The sequence below is a fragment of the Phalaenopsis equestris genome, unplaced genomic scaffold (genome assembly GCF_001263595.1).
Source record: "Phalaenopsis equestris unplaced genomic scaffold, ASM126359v1 Scaffold000188, whole genome shotgun sequence".
NCBI classification, from domain to species: Eukaryota; Viridiplantae; Streptophyta; class Magnoliopsida; order Asparagales; family Orchidaceae; genus Phalaenopsis; species Phalaenopsis equestris.
Genome location: NW_018164630.1, coordinates 361656 through 377695, shown reverse-complemented (window position 1 = coordinate 377695; position 16040 = coordinate 361656). Strand labels below are relative to the sequence as shown.

General features: G+C 36.6%; 3 protein-coding genes across 7 annotated transcripts in view; 2 read left to right on the top strand and 1 right to left on the bottom strand.

Annotated features, from left to right (window-relative positions):
• Positions 1 to 1241, top strand: part of LOC110022399 (uncharacterized protein At3g49140) — a 35621-nt gene extending 34380 nt beyond the window's left edge. For all 4 annotated transcript variants that reach the window (XM_020721317.1, XM_020721318.1, XM_020721315.1 and 1 more), the window contains one exon: positions 803 to 1241. In XM_020721317.1, coding sequence (XP_020576976.1) covers positions 803 to 904 — 102 coding nt within the window. In that variant the 3' untranslated portion in view covers positions 905 to 1241. The remainder of the gene's footprint in view (positions 1 to 802) is intronic.
• Positions 1242 to 6592: 5351 nt separating this feature from the next.
• Positions 6593 to 11248, bottom strand: LOC110022363 (solute carrier family 35 member F1-like). Of its 2 annotated transcripts, none has more exons than XM_020721252.1 (11): positions 11045 to 11140; positions 10715 to 10820; positions 10231 to 10288; positions 9904 to 10098; positions 9730 to 9806; positions 9323 to 9405; positions 8940 to 8991; positions 7742 to 7810; positions 7407 to 7493; positions 7260 to 7321; positions 6593 to 7169 (listed from the first exon to the last, which is right to left on the bottom strand). In XM_020721252.1, exons 3-11 carry the CDS (start codon positions 10265 to 10267, stop codon positions 7043 to 7045), a joined length of 789 nt encoding a protein of 262 aa, XP_020576911.1. In that variant the 5' UTR covers positions 10268 to 10288; positions 10715 to 10820; positions 11045 to 11140; the 3' UTR covers positions 6593 to 7042. The 2 variants fall into 2 exon arrangements, with proteins under 2 accessions (XP_020576911.1, XP_020576910.1); XM_020721251.1 differs by having other exon boundaries at positions 6595 to 7169; positions 10715 to 10809; positions 11045 to 11248.
• Positions 11249 to 13479: 2231 nt separating this feature from the next.
• LOC110022368 (APO protein 2, chloroplastic) lies at positions 13480 to 15960 on the top strand. The gene is made up of 3 exons (XM_020721259.1): positions 13480 to 13699; positions 14646 to 15007; positions 15084 to 15960. Exons 1-3 carry the CDS (start codon positions 13532 to 13534, stop codon positions 15916 to 15918), a joined length of 1365 nt encoding a protein of 454 aa, XP_020576918.1. The 5' UTR covers positions 13480 to 13531; the 3' UTR covers positions 15919 to 15960.
• Positions 15961 to 16040: the final 80 nt, after the last annotated feature.

Sequence of the window (16040 nt, the reverse complement as noted above, 5' to 3'; positions counted from 1 at the left end):
GAAAAAAAAATTTTCATTATTTCCTTCCAACTTTTTTTCACCTCTTTTTTTTTAGGGCATTTACATAAATACCACCGAATTCATATGTATTTACATATCTAACATCGAAACTCTACTTTAAAAAATACAACTATTTTAGCTATTAGAAGGTAAAAGATGCATTTTTACACACACACACACACACATATATAGATGGGCTGCGTTTCCAGGTTAGTTGGTAGGCATTTGTTTCAGTAGTTGTAAGTCTCTGGTCTGGGGTTCGAATCCCCCCAGGCGACTGTGATATATAAGGGTGGTACTCGGTGGTTAGGTGCATGGGTCCAAACCCGGATCTGACGGGTTGCGAGCTAGGGGTGGTTGGCGGTTCCGTCAGTCAACCAAATTATATATATATATCTGTGTGTGTGTGTGGAAATTAGAGTTTGTGTTAAATATGCAAACGAAATGAGCAGTGTGCAAGTAAATCTTGCTTTTTTTAATCATCTACGACCTTTATAATTTTATTCTCTTCTAGTCAGCTTCTTTTTTTTTTTAATAAATAATATAACCTCATGAAATGAATACAACAGAAAGCAATTACAAAGAACTGTCTAATTAAATAAAGAAATCAAAATCTGCAATTATAAATAGCATTAAAAGACTTTTGCACAGATAGATGAGAAGCACAATAAAAGATATTTTTCTTGCCTTGCTTGTAGCCTGGTAAATTTTAATGTATTTTTTTCATTGGTCTTTTCTTTTTCGTCTCATTTTAGTTTTGGTGATTAAATTAGGTCTCCCCTAATTTCAATGCTTAATGCAGGCGACGACTGAAACTTCAGCAGAAAAGAAAATCAGGAGGATGCTTTTCCCGCATTATCACCGCAAAAAATCGAGATCCCCCGGCATTGGAGTAGAGACATGATCAAGTTCGTGTTAAAAACAATTTGTATATTACAGTTCTTGCATAGGGTCATGAAATAAGCTCCAGAATTTGATCTCATATAAGGTTTAGGATAGTTAGCTAAGACAATTCTGGTAAGAAGAGAGACTCATCAAATAACACATCAGTTGATTTAATTGTTAAGGTTCTGTAATTTTTTCTACCTCATTTTATTTATGAGAGATGGAGATTTCAGATATTTCCATATTGGTTTAGGAATTTGTTTGTATGCCCTAACTGGTCATCCATTGATGTTGCATGTCAACAAATAAATGAAACCATGGAGCTAGTAACAATTCTTTGTTCACAAATTTTTTTTTGGCCCTATTTTCCTTTTCACAATGACTAATTATTTTAGTGATTTTTGTGATGTAGACATGGGGCATGAGGGTATAGAAGAGTGGAGTTGTTCTCTGAGTTTCTTATCATATTTAGCTTTCACTTAATCAGTTAATTGAATTTGAGGTTAAAGTAAAAGTTCTGCTTAATTTTATGAATTATTCGGGTCAGCTGATGAGTTTAGTCATCATAAAAGAGAAGATTTTAACTTAAATAATTATTATTGATAAAAATGATAAAAGGATTGAGATATTTTAGTTGTTTTAAACATCTTTACAGTAAGTCGATTCATGGCCAGCTAAGTCAAAGTTGGCTCATGCTTGATTTGTTAGCCCATCAATTTAACTTTTGACTTGTGAGCTGTTTATTGAATTGAATTTTGTTGAGATTTGTATCTTGTTTTAGAGTCCTAATTGAAATAGGAAATATAAAAAAAGTCGAGTACTTATTTATAAAATGTGTAATTTCCTATATAACCCCAAGTGATTAATGAATAGAACAAGTTTTTTGAGCAATTCTTTCTTTATGGTATCAGACCCCTAGGCTTTCCTGCGCGGAGTAGCGCGGAGGAGAAGGGTTCACGTGAGAGAGATAGGGATTCTTTCTCTCTCACGTGAAGAAGATAGGGATTCTATTCGAGCATGAAGAAGATTGAGGCGCAAGAAAGAATTCATCGTTGGGATACAGTTCACACGAATAATACTTCAACAGACTTCGGCGTTGGGATAAGATTCACGCGAGGAAGATTTTGACGCAGAGAGATGGTTGCAGCTCGATGTTGTTGAGACGAAATAAAGGGGAGAATAGTAACACAACTTCGGTAAGAGGAGCAGGCTGTTTGAGCGTGAGGGTTGCGGCTCAATGCAGAGGAGACAAAGCAAAAGGGAAAAACATTAATAAGGCATTCGGTGTAAGGAGAAAGCAGTGGAGAAGGAAGTCGCAGGTGATCTGTGTGATCAAGACTTGATCCTTGGGATTGAGGATATTAAGAGACGGAAATAGTGCGGTGGATAAAGGATTTTAACTTTTTGAGAAGATAGATCTTAAAGTTCTGAAGGTTTTGGTCGAATTCATACAGAGAGTTAGTGAATGGACAAGAGCCACTACCTCAGCCCATGCTCTGAAGCAGGTGAAGCTAGATCTCCCTCCTATGATCCGAAGCTTGATGAACCGACCACGTATCTGAGTTGGTCGCATTAGATTGAGGATCTCTAGTAAGGAAGTGAATATAGGGATATCTGATGAGAGTTAAAGGTTGAGTTAGGTATGATAGGTGCTCATGGGAAGACCAACAAGTGGTACAACTTGGAAAAGTGAGACACCTGAGCAAGACCTATCCAAAGCCACCAAAGGAGAGAGAGACAGGTGGATGTGGACAGTCTAGAGGTCATGGTCGTAGTTGTGGAGGCCAAAGAGGTGGAAGAGGGGGCTATCGGGAAAATTTGATGGTAGCGGAGAACGAGGGAGAGACAAGGATGGTCTTTATCCATAAGGATCACGAGCTCCTTGAGATATTGAAAAGGAAACATAGAATAGTAGGTGATATTACTGAGAATTCATCCACCTGATCGCCATTCAAGGGCAACACTGCTACTTATGCCGACTCAACTAAAGGTACTCGTGGATACGCATGCTTTTGCCTCCATATCCACCACAAGAAGATAATGGATAGTAGATTCTAGTGTATCTCGATATGTGACATGTAACGCTAGGCAGTTTTCTTCTAATACTCATATAGTAGTTCCAGAGAGAAGCATTCAGATTGTTGATGGTACAACACTATCTGTGGTTGGTAAGCGTATCAATTCTATGACTTTGTTCAATGTTTTACATGCTCATTCCTTTCCAATGAACCTTTTATCCATTAGTATCGTTATTGTGTTGTTTCATTTGACATTCCTTAGGTCATCTTTCAAGAGAAGATTACTGACCGGAGACTTTGGACTGACACGTGGCATAACAGACTTTGGTACTTTGATGGAGAGGGGATGGACTCAGCTCTGGCATTCATGGTAGAGAGTGCTGGAGTAGGAGGATCTGAGAGCAGTGTGGAGGATGTGATATTGCAACATCACAGACACATGAGACACCCTTCATTTAATTTATTGAATAGTTTGTATTCGTCTCTATAGAAAAAGGTAAATAAGCAAAACATTGTGTGTGATGCTTGTGACTTTGGTAAGCATACTAACTCTTATGTGAGTTATGGCAAGAGGAGTCCTTTTGTGTTTGATTTAGAGCATTCAGATGCATGATGATCTTGTTCTACAACTTCGATGAATGGTTATAGATATTTTGTGACATTTATTGATTATTTTTCTTTTGTTACTTGGTTATATCTGATGAGAGACAAAAGTTATGTTCTTGTTTGCTTTAAAGATTTTCACAGAACGATTCCAACTCAATACGGTACAGTAGTGAAGGTATTGAGGTTTAATAATAGGAAAGTATACCAATAAGACATTTGAGGAGTACATGTCATCCCAAGGGATACAACATCAAACCACATATCCATACACACCAACACAAATAAGTAACATACAACATCAAACCACATGTCCATACACACCAACACAAATAAGTAATAGAGATGAAGAATAGAAACCTTCTAGAAATAGCTAGAAGCATGATGATCTTGATGAATGTCCCGAAGCACTTTTGGGGGCAAGCAATTTAAAGTGCTTTTGAGGGTAAGCAGTTTTAACAGGTGCTCAATTAATCAACATAATCCACTCAAGAATATTGGAGTGGTGATCTCCTTGTGAGTTGTTGAATGGAGAAAATGGCGTGATTCTTTCATTTAAGGTACTTGACTGTGTATATTATGTGAAGCACAATAGACAATCAATAGGGAAGCTGGATCCCTGAGCTGTGAAGTGTGTTTTTATGGGTTATTCTGCTACTCAGAAAGGAAATGTCTGTTGGAGCCCAATAGAGAGGCGATCGTTTGTGAGATGTGGCGTTGAGAATTTTTACCGTATTATTCCTTGGAGGTGATCTCACCCTTTGGTGACTTGCCAGATGCTTGTGGTATGAGGCGAGAGGGGGAGAGTAGTGATGGTGAGAGATTGATACATGTGGGAATGATGCCTTATCTCGTTATGTGGGAAATATCTATTAAAGAATGGTCGAATAATGAGAAAAATAAAGCTGTGGAAGAACCGATCAATCAGGAAAATGAGTTTGAAGGTGGTGAGACTCAAGCTCAAGTAGAGCTGAGAGTTTATACAAGGAGGAGGTATAATGAGAGAACAGTGTTCGCCGTGCCACCCATGCCATCAAATGCCTTGTCCATATATACCCTGACTCCGGATACACCTGCACCATCCACCTCAGAATCAGATTACACAGGTGATATGGTTCCTCTCTTCTCCTCACACTCCCATGACTTTAAGGAGGACCTCTCGCAATAATGCGAGTCATTTCCTGATCGTTATTCTTCTGATCGTTTTAGTTTCTCACATGACATTGCTCATTCTGTCTCACACTCTAATATATCGCTTGTATACGAAGCATTCATTACAACTTTGGGCACAATCTCTACACCCAATTGTTGGTAGGTAGCTAAAAAGGATCCAAAGTGAAAGACTGGCATGCTAAAGGAACTTGGTGCTCTTAAGAAGAATAATACGTAGGAGCTTGTATTGCTACCAATAGGGAAAAAGACAATTGGGCCTTCATAGTGAAGCTGATCTCAAAAGGAAAAATTGATCGCTTCAAAGCACAGTTGGTGACTAAAATGTATAATCATATGTATGACATCACCTATGATGAGACATTTGCACCAATGGAGAAGATGAGCACTGTTAAGACTCTCATCTCTCTGGCTGTGAATAGTGGGTTGGAGGTTTCACCAACTGGATGTGAAGAATACGTTTCTTTATGGGGATATGTTGGAGGAGGTGTACATGAAGATATCCCCAAACTATGACACAAACCAAACAGTGGGGAAGGTATGTAGACTGAAGAAGTCATTATACGGTTTGAAAAAGTCTCCTCGAACTTGGTTTGACAAGTTTAGGAGAGCAATGGTAGGCATGGACTATCAACAGATCACAGTGTTCGTTCGACTAAATTGTGGTCACACCACTATACTTTGTCGTGTATGTGGATGATATGATGATCACCGGTGATGATGATGGAGAGAATTGCACTGCTAAAGGCAAGATTGGACAAAGAGTTTGAGATGGACACGTGACAACTTAGATACTTTATTGGGATTGAGTTGGCTCGTGGAGCAAAAGAGATTGTCCTATCTCAGAGGAAGTGTGTGCTAGACTTGTTCGCAGAGACAGACATGCTGGGATGCAAGCCTGCAGTTTCACCAATTGAGCAAAAGGGAAAGTTGAGTGCAGAGACAGGAGAGTCAGTTGATCGAGAGAGGTACTACAGATTGGTAGGTTGTCTCATCTATATGAATCACACTCGTCCCGACACATTATTTGTAGTAAGCGTGGTGAGTCGCTACGTGCATGATTTGAGGAAGGACTGCATGAATGTTGTGTATCAGATTTTGAGTTAACTGAAAAGCTGAAAAGTGCACCAGGGGGGGGGTGTTGATCTTCAGGAAGAATGGACATGTAGGCATTGAGGGCTATTGTGACTCTGACTGAGCAAGCTGTGCTGATAGTAGGAGGTCCGCACCTGGATATTGCATGTTTGTGGGGGACAACTTGTTCTCTTGGAAGAGTAAAAAACAATCGGTAGTAGCGAGGTCAACAACCAAGGAAGAATATAAGGCCATGGCCTTAGGAGTTGTCGAGATGATGTGGCTGAGAACCTTATTGGTAGAGCTCAAGGTGGACCAAGGAGCTCAAATGAAGTTGTAATGCAACAACAAGTCAACTATCAACATTGCCAACAACCCGGTGCAACACGTTAGAACCAAACATGTGGAGAGCAAGTAGCTGGTTGTATCATGGAAAGCTAAATAACGAACTATTGGAGCTACATCACGTAGCCACTAGAGAGCAAGTGGTTGGTTGTAAAGGACTTAGCTCATTAGAGTTGTGTAAGTTATGTGTCAAGATGGGCTTAGTGAATAATTTTTTCACATCTTGAGGGGGAGAGTTGAGATTTGTATTTAAGTTAGGTCTTAATTGTAAATAAGAAATATAGAAGAAGTCTAGATACTTATTTGTAAAATGTGTAAGGCCCTATATAAGCCCAAATGATTAATGAATAGAACAGTTTTTTGAGCAATTCTTTCTTTAAGATTGAGCTGGACCTAAATATAAACTGGTTGAAATTCATCTTCTATAATTTGGAAACAATTGTTTTACTAGAAGACACATTAAGTCATTGCAGGTCAAAATTCACATATGCTGGTACCAAAATTCCATACTTTTCGTGGCAATGGCGATCCGAGACAGCATCTGGCCCAGTTTAAGGCAACCTGTCATATAAGCACTGGAGGCATAGATGTTTTTCTCTTCTGCCAGTTTGTACTAAGGAACTGTCATATAAGCTTACCTCTTCTTTTGACTGCATTTAAATACACCCAGCCTTTGAGTTAAGACTTAAGTTTTAACTTATTTTCACTCAACATTCCAGCGCTCAAATATGTCTTAAAGTTACAAATAAGTTAAAATATAATCTCAATTTATAAGCCAAAATATGGCCCATAAATTGCCTAAAGAATGCCGTTTTATTACTCCCCTACAGCCTGTAGTGTTCCTTAGATCCATTGATGGTTATTCATCCAATAGATCGTTGATTTACTAATCGAGTGATATTACCTTCGATCTGTGTAGGACAGGCTTAAGCTTCAAATCCTTCCCACTACATATAAAAGCTTCCAGTCGCAGTATGAGACCTTACAACCGAGTTATCAATCCCAACCTCTCCATTCCTTTCCTTGTCATACTGTTCATTGCTGGTGCTTTGTGTTTTATCCTCTTTGAAAACTCTGAAATGTACATAACCAAGACATGATCAGCTAATTTAAATGAAATTTATACACAGATAGTATGAAATGGCATAGAGAAGATGTACCCACCCAGAATATATAAAAAGCCCAGCTGCTACAGCTGCAAATGCTAAGAAGTACATCCAGTCCACCTGCGTGTTCATACAATCTTCCAATGTAAATAAAAAAGATAAGGTTTGGGAGTCATTAGTATCAATAACCAAATATGGCTGAAACCTTCTGATGATAAGCAAATATTCGGATCAGAACTGCCCACATATCAGAGGTCAGCAGTGACAGGTTTAGCATGGCTGATCCACATATCTGTATGAACAAGAAAGTTAGGACTTTGGGGGAACACCAATTGCAAATGAATTGGAACAAAATTATATCAATAACTGCTGATGTATTTTCTCATCAGGAGCGTAGGACAATCCAAATTATCATAATAAAAGAATACTTGATTCAAAATACAATAATGCCTTCAGATATGTATGCATCTAAACTTTGTCAATTTTACTGAGTAAGAATGATGCATTTATTTGTCGAATAAATTGGATGCTAAAATATACCTTAAGTATGACTGGAACAGTAGAGTAGAACAAAAACATTGCCAATGCAAATCCGACAAATGGTAGCACCTGAAAAATTAATGCCAAGATTAGCACGAGTAGATCCACTAATCTCAATACTTGATAGAAACTTTGTGGAGGTATATTGTGCCCTTATAGCTTACCGTCCCAATCATCATCTTTTTTTATCTCCTTAATTACTATTTTGAATGTTGACTTGGGTATTTTAGTATTTTTGAATTGATGGTTCTCCAACTTCAATGTTTTACTCTCTATTTTTTGTTGTTTTCACTGCTAGTCTAATTTTGTCTATGATTAATTCCTTCAGTTTCCGACTCTATATGCAATTTTCCTAGATTTGTTTCTATTAATGAGTCATGCCTTACGTCAACTGCACTGTGGCAAAGGATGGTTGTGAAACTTCTAAAATTTAGATGCAATCTTAAGTCAATGAAATGGGTTTTTAGTTATCTTTGTAGTCATAAATACAAATCACAGGCATATGCAAAACTTATTAGTATTAAAACTTTAGGTTGGACATATAATTCCTTCTATATGTGGGGTTCAGTTCTCTGATCAAGTTAAAGAATTGAAGGATTGTAAAAAATACTCTCATTTAAACTTTAAAATATAGAAAAAAAAAAAGAGTAACAACTTATTCTCTATGTCTAGCCCTCATCTTTGCATCACTTTCAATCATAATATACAGAAAAATATATCATCTTTCTCTTCAACTTTATATGAACTCCATGTACCTTTTTTTTAAGCTTGGTTATTCAATATCAGTGCATTCATGAGCATAAGTAAATTTGGTATGCGCTGTGTTTGTGTGTTTGCTTTATTTGATTTTGTTGTCTTCGAATTTTTTGTTCATTAATATAAACCAAACATGAATGATTCAGTGAATTTTCTAATTCAAAGATAACTTCAATATATTATTTCATGGATACCTTGAATCCATCATGATTCCTTAATCTATAGACATACATATCAAATGACACAGAGTACCGTTAGCTACTATAATACAAAATAAACTAACCACTAAAAACCAAATTATTGATGCTGCCAAAATCGATACTTAAAAATAAAGGCATAAGATATGCTATAGAGAGTGATACTTTCGCTGTGAGATGAAAAAAAGAGTGTAATGTGCATGCTAAGATTAAGAGAATGAGACGAAAGGAGAGAAATGGCTCACCGCTCCAGTGGTCCAACGGACAGATTTAAGCTCGTTTCGTTCAAGTATGCTTCTAAAGAGAACACTCAAGGAACAAATTAGAATATCCCATAAACTTTAATTTCAAATTCAAATTCAAAGGAGAAACAAAGGTTAAGCTAGTAGACATTCGGTGAGCAAGTTAAAGGCTCATCTAAATTATTAGCTGAAATATAGATATTCCTGATTTTAGTAACTTTGAGGACTGCAGTTTTATTATTTGACCTAAATTTAAATTTTCACAACAGTCAGCAGTTAATACTTATCAAAATGGTTGTTTTTTCGTGTTCTTTGTAGGCTTACTGCATCTGAAGTTCAGTCTTTTGAAAGTAAAAATATGACTCCTAACTGAAATTCAAGGATACATTTGACAAGCACTGATAAGGGCTCCAAAAAAACCCAACATGGCCATCAACTCCACCCTGCTACCTTCCTTTACAATGAATTCCTGAAAGAGTTATAGAATTAGGAATACAACTGATGAGAACATATGCGATAATAATAACATAGAGTTGTCTGATGATATGATTAAAAGCAGAAAATCTTCTTATAAGACCACAGAATCAAAAAATAAATAAATAAATACAGTTGTTTTTACACTTTAGCATAGTTCAATTCAAATGTTTAGTAAACTAATATGATTCAAGTATAAAATGTGTTCTTCCATTAACGTAAATTTTACAAACATACCTTTCCACAAAAGAAATTTATCAACAACTCATTATCCATTGTAGTTTTTACAAGAAGCAATCCTTAAGTTTTTAATCCATACCTCAGTAACGTTGCTGACTGCATACAACATGGAACCGGCAATAACAAGTAGATCACCTTTCACGGGGTTCGGCCCTCCTACATGCAACCAAAAAGTCTGAAACCATAACATACTTCGAATTGAAGGATTATATCTATAAAATACTGCAGGAAAAAGAGGTATAGAAGACATTACCTGCTCTGTCACTGGAATGCACATCAGAAAACACAACAAGCACAAGTCCAGCAATACAGATGGCCACACCGGCAAACTTCCTGTATCCGTACTTCGTCTTCAAGAACATCCATGTAAGGAATATAACGAATGGAATCGTACAACAATCCAGAAGCATAACGCTCGTGAAAGACGTATACTGGTAAGCCTTCACCACTACATGTAGAAAGCAACTTAAGTGAATGGATTTAGTTTTGGCGTTAGATGTGTAAATACATATGTTCCTTAAAAAAAGGCTTCATGAATAATGATTTTTGAGATAAACAGCAATAGCTACCAAGCACTCACCAAGATAATTGGCCTCAACATCAACAATGGCAAGCATAACATAATAGAACCATTTCTTCTGCATTGATGGAAGATAAAAGAATTATCTTACAAACAAGCAACAGAGACTGCTCAACTTTCTAATTAAAATAATCTACAAAGCGAATTAAGTACTTAGAAAAATGACAAGCAGACATCAAGAACTTTCCAAAAGATGGTAACTGGAAAATGAAAGTTGATCTTTAAAATGCGATACAATCTGCTCTATTACTGAATCCAAAAGAATAGAAGCCCCATCATACAAGGGGAACTAATTTTTCTTCAGCAAGATTTACACATATACCGCTCATTTCTTATGTATTTACATATCTAACCCCCAAACTTCAATTTTTCTTTTCCTGAAAATTTTTCCTGGTTCAGTCCTTGTTGCAGAAAGAATAATAAGTAGAAAATGTTTAAGTTTGGTACTGGTTTATATCAAGTTTGAGGAGATAGATGGAAGAACCTGCAGCCACCTCCTCCGATGAACTAAAATACTGCCATAAAAGATAGCCAGCAGGAAGTAGTTTAGGAATGACTGTGATGTTGGGGCATTGATCCCTGCAACCAATCTCACATCCAATATTCAAATTTTGAATATAAAACCAATCAAAGATGGCAATGAAGAATTTAAAAATGATCTTTTTAAAATAATAATAATAAAAGAATAAAATTCTCTAAAATCTGTATGATTGCATGCCATGAGAACTCTGTCATAAAAACATTGACTTTCTCCTCCATGAAGTTCAAAAAAAGCATTTTTTTTAGAGAGAGAGAGAGAGAGAGAATTCAAAACCTCTTTGAGAGAGCTGGGAGGAAGAGAAGCCGGTGGAGGTGATGAGGATAGAGACGAACTGCCCCAGAACCAAACCAGCAACCGTCTTCTTCGACCGCAGCCATTCCCATCCACCCATCTTCTCCTCTTTCTCTCTCTATCACTTCCCACTCGTCTCTCAGATGCTCAAAGCTGTCTCTGCGTCTTCCTCACTCCTCTGTTTTCTGCGCCAATTTATGTAATTATCCCTTGCATTAAAAATGCTTACTTTTGCCCGTTGGAATTACCAGGCACGGAACATAAATAATTTAATTAATAAAATTAAAAAAATTTGTGAAAAGACAGCTTATTGTGTACATATTTTAATCATTTGTAGTGGTATTATGATACATAGAACTATAATATCACTATAACATCATCAAATCTGTACATATTTTGTTTGCACGTTATATTATTTTCCTAATAGTGACTAAATTCTTTTGGAAAGAATGATATGTTTGTTGATGCAATCAGGACAAACTACAATTTTATCATTGTTTTGTTTTTCGGCTCATTGTCATACATAATATGGCTATTATTTTCTTGCTATTTTTAGGATATTATTATTACAAAAAAATTTATTTTTGAAGATCAGATACACCAAGTATATGGAAGTACTGAAGTTGTTGTTACATCTGACTATTTTTATTATTTCTTTCCATTTGACTTACTTATCATCTTGAAAAGAGCTTATAGATTTTTATAATGGCCAACCCACTTATTCTTCTTAAGCCTAGAGCCTTAATCCCATGATCTTAGTAGATGGGTGTTAGTGGTCAAACAATTTACATTTTTTGCAAAAAAAAAAAAAAATCATTATAATTAAAAAAACTATATTAATATCACCAACATATTCACCTTATTGAAGACTATTATGTCATACATATGAATGAAATTTAAAAATAAGAACTATGAATAAAGTGCGTGTTTGAGATGATAGGGATTCTATCTTTCTACTTACACATCATTAATTAATTAATTTAGAGCACTATTTTTCAAATTATTTATAAACATTGTTGCCTTCCAAAAGAATCATTTATAATAGTGAAAGACTCCATGAGGATTTGATGGCCTCAAGAGAGTCATTAAATTTATAAGGTTAATTACAAATTATGCTTTCAATTGATTTGGATAAATGTTAAGGTTATTTCTTATGTAGTGTTTGGGTTTAATATGCTCAAATAATTAAAAAAGAATTCTTATGCATTTACATATCTCACACTTAAATTTTTATTTTTACAAACCAAATCCTCAAATTTATCTTTTTCACCATTTTTTTATAGCAAAATTCATAGTTTAGTTCATATGCAAGATGCTTGTTTTATAAGGATGAAAGTTTGGTGCGAGAGATACATATATGCATAAGAATTTGGAAATTTTATGAAGTTCTGAAGGACTGGCGCACAAACTGATATATACATATATTAAATTTATTACATCAGGACTCCACATGACGGTGTCCAATCTAGAGTTGACATGTGGAGGGCCGGGCCCACCTCAATAAAAAAAAAATGACAACGTGCGACCCAAAGATACATATATGCATAAGAATTTGGAAATTTTATGGAGTTCTGAAGGACTGGCGCACAAACAGATATATACATATATTAAATTTATTATATCAGGACTCCACATGACGGTGTCCAATTTAGAGTTGACATGTGGAGGACTGGCCCACCTCAATAAAAAAAATGACAACGTGCGACCCAACCCGACCATATTATAGGAATATTTCATTCACATTATTATGAATAATTTTCGCATTATTCATGTATTATTGATATGTTATTGAGTTGATTTTGAGATATTATTATTCTTTAAACAATAATACCAATAACACATGAATAACATGAAAAATATTACTTAAATAACACAACAATAACACATAAATAACACACAAAAAACACATTAAAAACGCGCAACCCGACTCGATCGTGTTATAGAAATATTACTTTTCGTGTTATTCTGAATATTTTTCGCGTTATGCATGTGTTATTAGTTTGTAATAACACACAAAAAACACATTAAAAACGCGCAACCTGACTCGACCGTGTTATAGAAATATTCCTTTTCGTGTTATTCTGAATACTTTTCGCGTTATGCATGTGTTATTAGTTTGTAATTGAGATGTTATTCATGAATAACACACCAATAACACATTAAAAACACGAAATATATTCTCTGACATGAATAACACCTCAATAACACACCACTAACACGAAAAATATTCAGAATAATGTGAGTGAATATTCGATGGGTAGCGTGTTTTCAGTCTTATTTTTATTTTTTATACAGGTGGGCCTCAAATTTTCACATACCAGCTCGAGACTGGGCTCTACAAAACTGTGTATGCAGTGATGTAATTATTTTTTCTTAACTTATACAACAATTTTTAAAGAATTTGGCTGTGTGCTGTTAAATTTCCAAAAAAAACTGAGAAGAAAATCAGCAGCCGAAGGTGGACGGATCATGGTTTGTCTTCACGGCGCTTCCGGTACAAACGCATTTCCAACTTGGAGAGTAGAATCCAGAACCTGCATTCCCAATTTTGTGCCCTTTAGGGTTTCATTTGCTAGTGAATGTGACGCTTTGAGGAAACCCTCTCTCATGTTGTTGTCATCGAGCTCTTCTTCTTTGGTATGCGGCTGACCTCGATGCATCCCTGTGTAGTGATTTTCAAATCTAATTCTGGATGGTTAAACTGTTTGACTAATCTCATAATCATTGGATTTTACTCGACAGGTAGATTTCGGTGAAGGCGTCAATTTATGTTTGATTTTTTAAGGATTTTTCAACGTGGATTGAGATTTTAGTGATAGTTTACTGAAATCCCAACCAAATAAATTCAATAAAATATTAAAAAGTTAGCGAACGATTTGGTTTTGATTCTTGATTGTTGTTCGGCTCATTACGTTTCGTTATATATCTAGGGATCTGGTTAGGGTTGCTGATTAAAGGTAGGATGGCTAATTAAGTGTTGTTTTCAGTTAAATGATCTGATCGCCATTTCATAAAAGTCAGTCATCCATAGCAGATCAATTAATTTGGAATTTTTGATTGGAAATTAAATTTATTGATCACATAATACTGGGATTTTAGGTTACAAATCAGACACATAATTACTTTCTCTGTGAAGGACAGCAAAAATTTTTCCTTAAGCTATTTATCTGGTAAATTATCTAGAAACTTAAAAATATTTCTGTGAATTAGAGCAGATATGTCTCTTTCCACTGTACTCATCTACAGAGAGCATTGGAGCCTTTTTATGGTTTAGGCACAAGTTGGCTTTAAAGCACATTTGTGGCCTGTGTTATTACATTTTTGTGCCTAATTTTATCGTAGCTCCTTTTTTGGGGAAGTTGGAGAGCTAAAGCACTATTTTTATGTAGGAGAGATTTGATTCTAGGAATTGATTCATCATCAATATGCATATATGTCTTTATTGAATGTCTTTGAGATCATGATTTTTCTTTATGGAGGGAAGCCTCTCACTTTCATCGTTGTTTGCGCAAATTGGAGAAGGTAGAAGGCATAGGAAAATGTGGAATCTTTATTTCCCTTTTATCCTCTTTCTTAATTGCAGCATGGCGGCAATCAATTGAAGTTTTCATTGAACGTTGGTGTCTCAACATGGATTCATGATTTCAAACATTCATCAAGAAAAATCATTATTAGAAACAATCATCCCCAGAATGTTGATCTACCACGTTTTTACTCGAAGAAAGAGAAGAAGCCTTTTCCAATACCCATAGTGGAGCTGAGGAGAGCTGCAAGGGAGAGGATGAAGAAATTACAGGGAAAACCTAAGACACCGACCCCTCCTCCAAGGAATGGTATGTTGGTCAAAAGTCTTGTTCTTGTTGCATATGAAGTGCTCAATGCAAGGGTAACACTGATAAACAATTTGAAGAAGCTAATGAAAGTAGTCCCAGTCCTCGCCTGCAAGTAAACATCAACTCCCATTCTGCATTTTTCAAAGAATATTATTACAGAAGTTTCATTGATGAACAGTTTCTTGCAGGCATTGCAATGAAATTCATGTTGGACCAACTGGGCACCCCTTTCACTCGTGCCGAGGCTTCCGGGCTGAAACCCGGCGAGGTCTTCATGAATGGACGAGTGCGACTGTTGATGATGTGTTTGTCCCTATTGAAGCCTACCATTTGTTCGACCGCCTTGGAAGACGTATATCCCATGAGGAGCGTTTTTCCATCCCTCGTATCCCAGCTCTTATAGAGCTCTGCATACAAGCTGGTGTAGACCTCCCTGAACTCCACACCAAGAGGCGGAGAAAGCCAGTCATTCGTCGTGGGAAAAATGAAATCATTGATGCTAATGAAGATGATCTTTCTGATGAGCTTGACCCCTATGCAAAGCTTAGGAAACCAATACTTTTTGAGATTCCTGACTCTGAGATAACTCCACCGGTTGGCACCGAAGAAGTAGCATTGCTGGCAATTGAGACATTTGAGGCATGGGAGTTGGTGAGGCAGGGGGCAGAGAGGTTGATGAGGAAGTATGCTGTGCGAGTATGCGGGTATTGTCCTGAGGTACATGTTGGCTATAGTGGCCATAAAGCACAGAACTGTGGTGCTTACAAGCACCAACAGAGAAATGGGCAGCATGGATGGCAAAAAGCTGTTCTTGATGACCTGGTTCCACCAAGGTATGTATGGCATGTGCCAGAAGACATGCTTGAGCTACAGCGGGAGTTGCGGAATTTCTATGGGCAAGCTCCAGCTGTAGTTGAGCTCTGTGTACAGGGGGGTTTGGAGGTACCTGAAAAATACAAACCAACCATGAGGCTGGACATTGGCATACCGACTAACTTGAGGGAAGCAGAAATGGTGGTGTGAAGGGAGTTCTAAGTTGATGTCCTGTTGAGTTGAGGGAGTTATGATGGAGTTGTGCAGTTAATGAATTATGAGCAGGCTGGTTATTCTAATTGCCTTTTCGTGGATAACTTTTTTATTTTATG

Coding starts and splice junctions, on each gene's coding strand:
- LOC110022368 (XM_020721259.1), top strand. CDS start 13,532: ATGGTTTGTCTTCACGGCGCTTCCGGTACAAACGCATTTCCAACTTGG. Junction 13,700..14,645: donor CATCGAGCTCTTCTTCTTTG/GTATGCGGCTGA, acceptor TCTTAATTGCAG/CATGGCGGCAATCAATTGAA. Junction 15,008..15,083: donor GTCCCAGTCCTCGCCTGCAA/GTAAACATCAAC, acceptor AGTTTCTTGCAG/GCATTGCAATGAAATTCATG.
- LOC110022363 (XM_020721251.1), bottom strand. CDS start 11,162: ATGGGTGGATGGGAATGGCTGCGGTCGAAGAAGACGGTTGCTGGTTTG. Junction 7,811..8,939: donor TCCGTTGGACCACTGGAGCG/GTGAGCCATTTC, acceptor TTAATTTTTCAG/GTGCTACCATTTGTCGGATT. Junction 7,494..7,741: donor CTGTTCCAGTCATACTTAAG/GTATATTTTAGC, acceptor TTGTTCATACAG/ATATGTGGATCAGCCATGCT.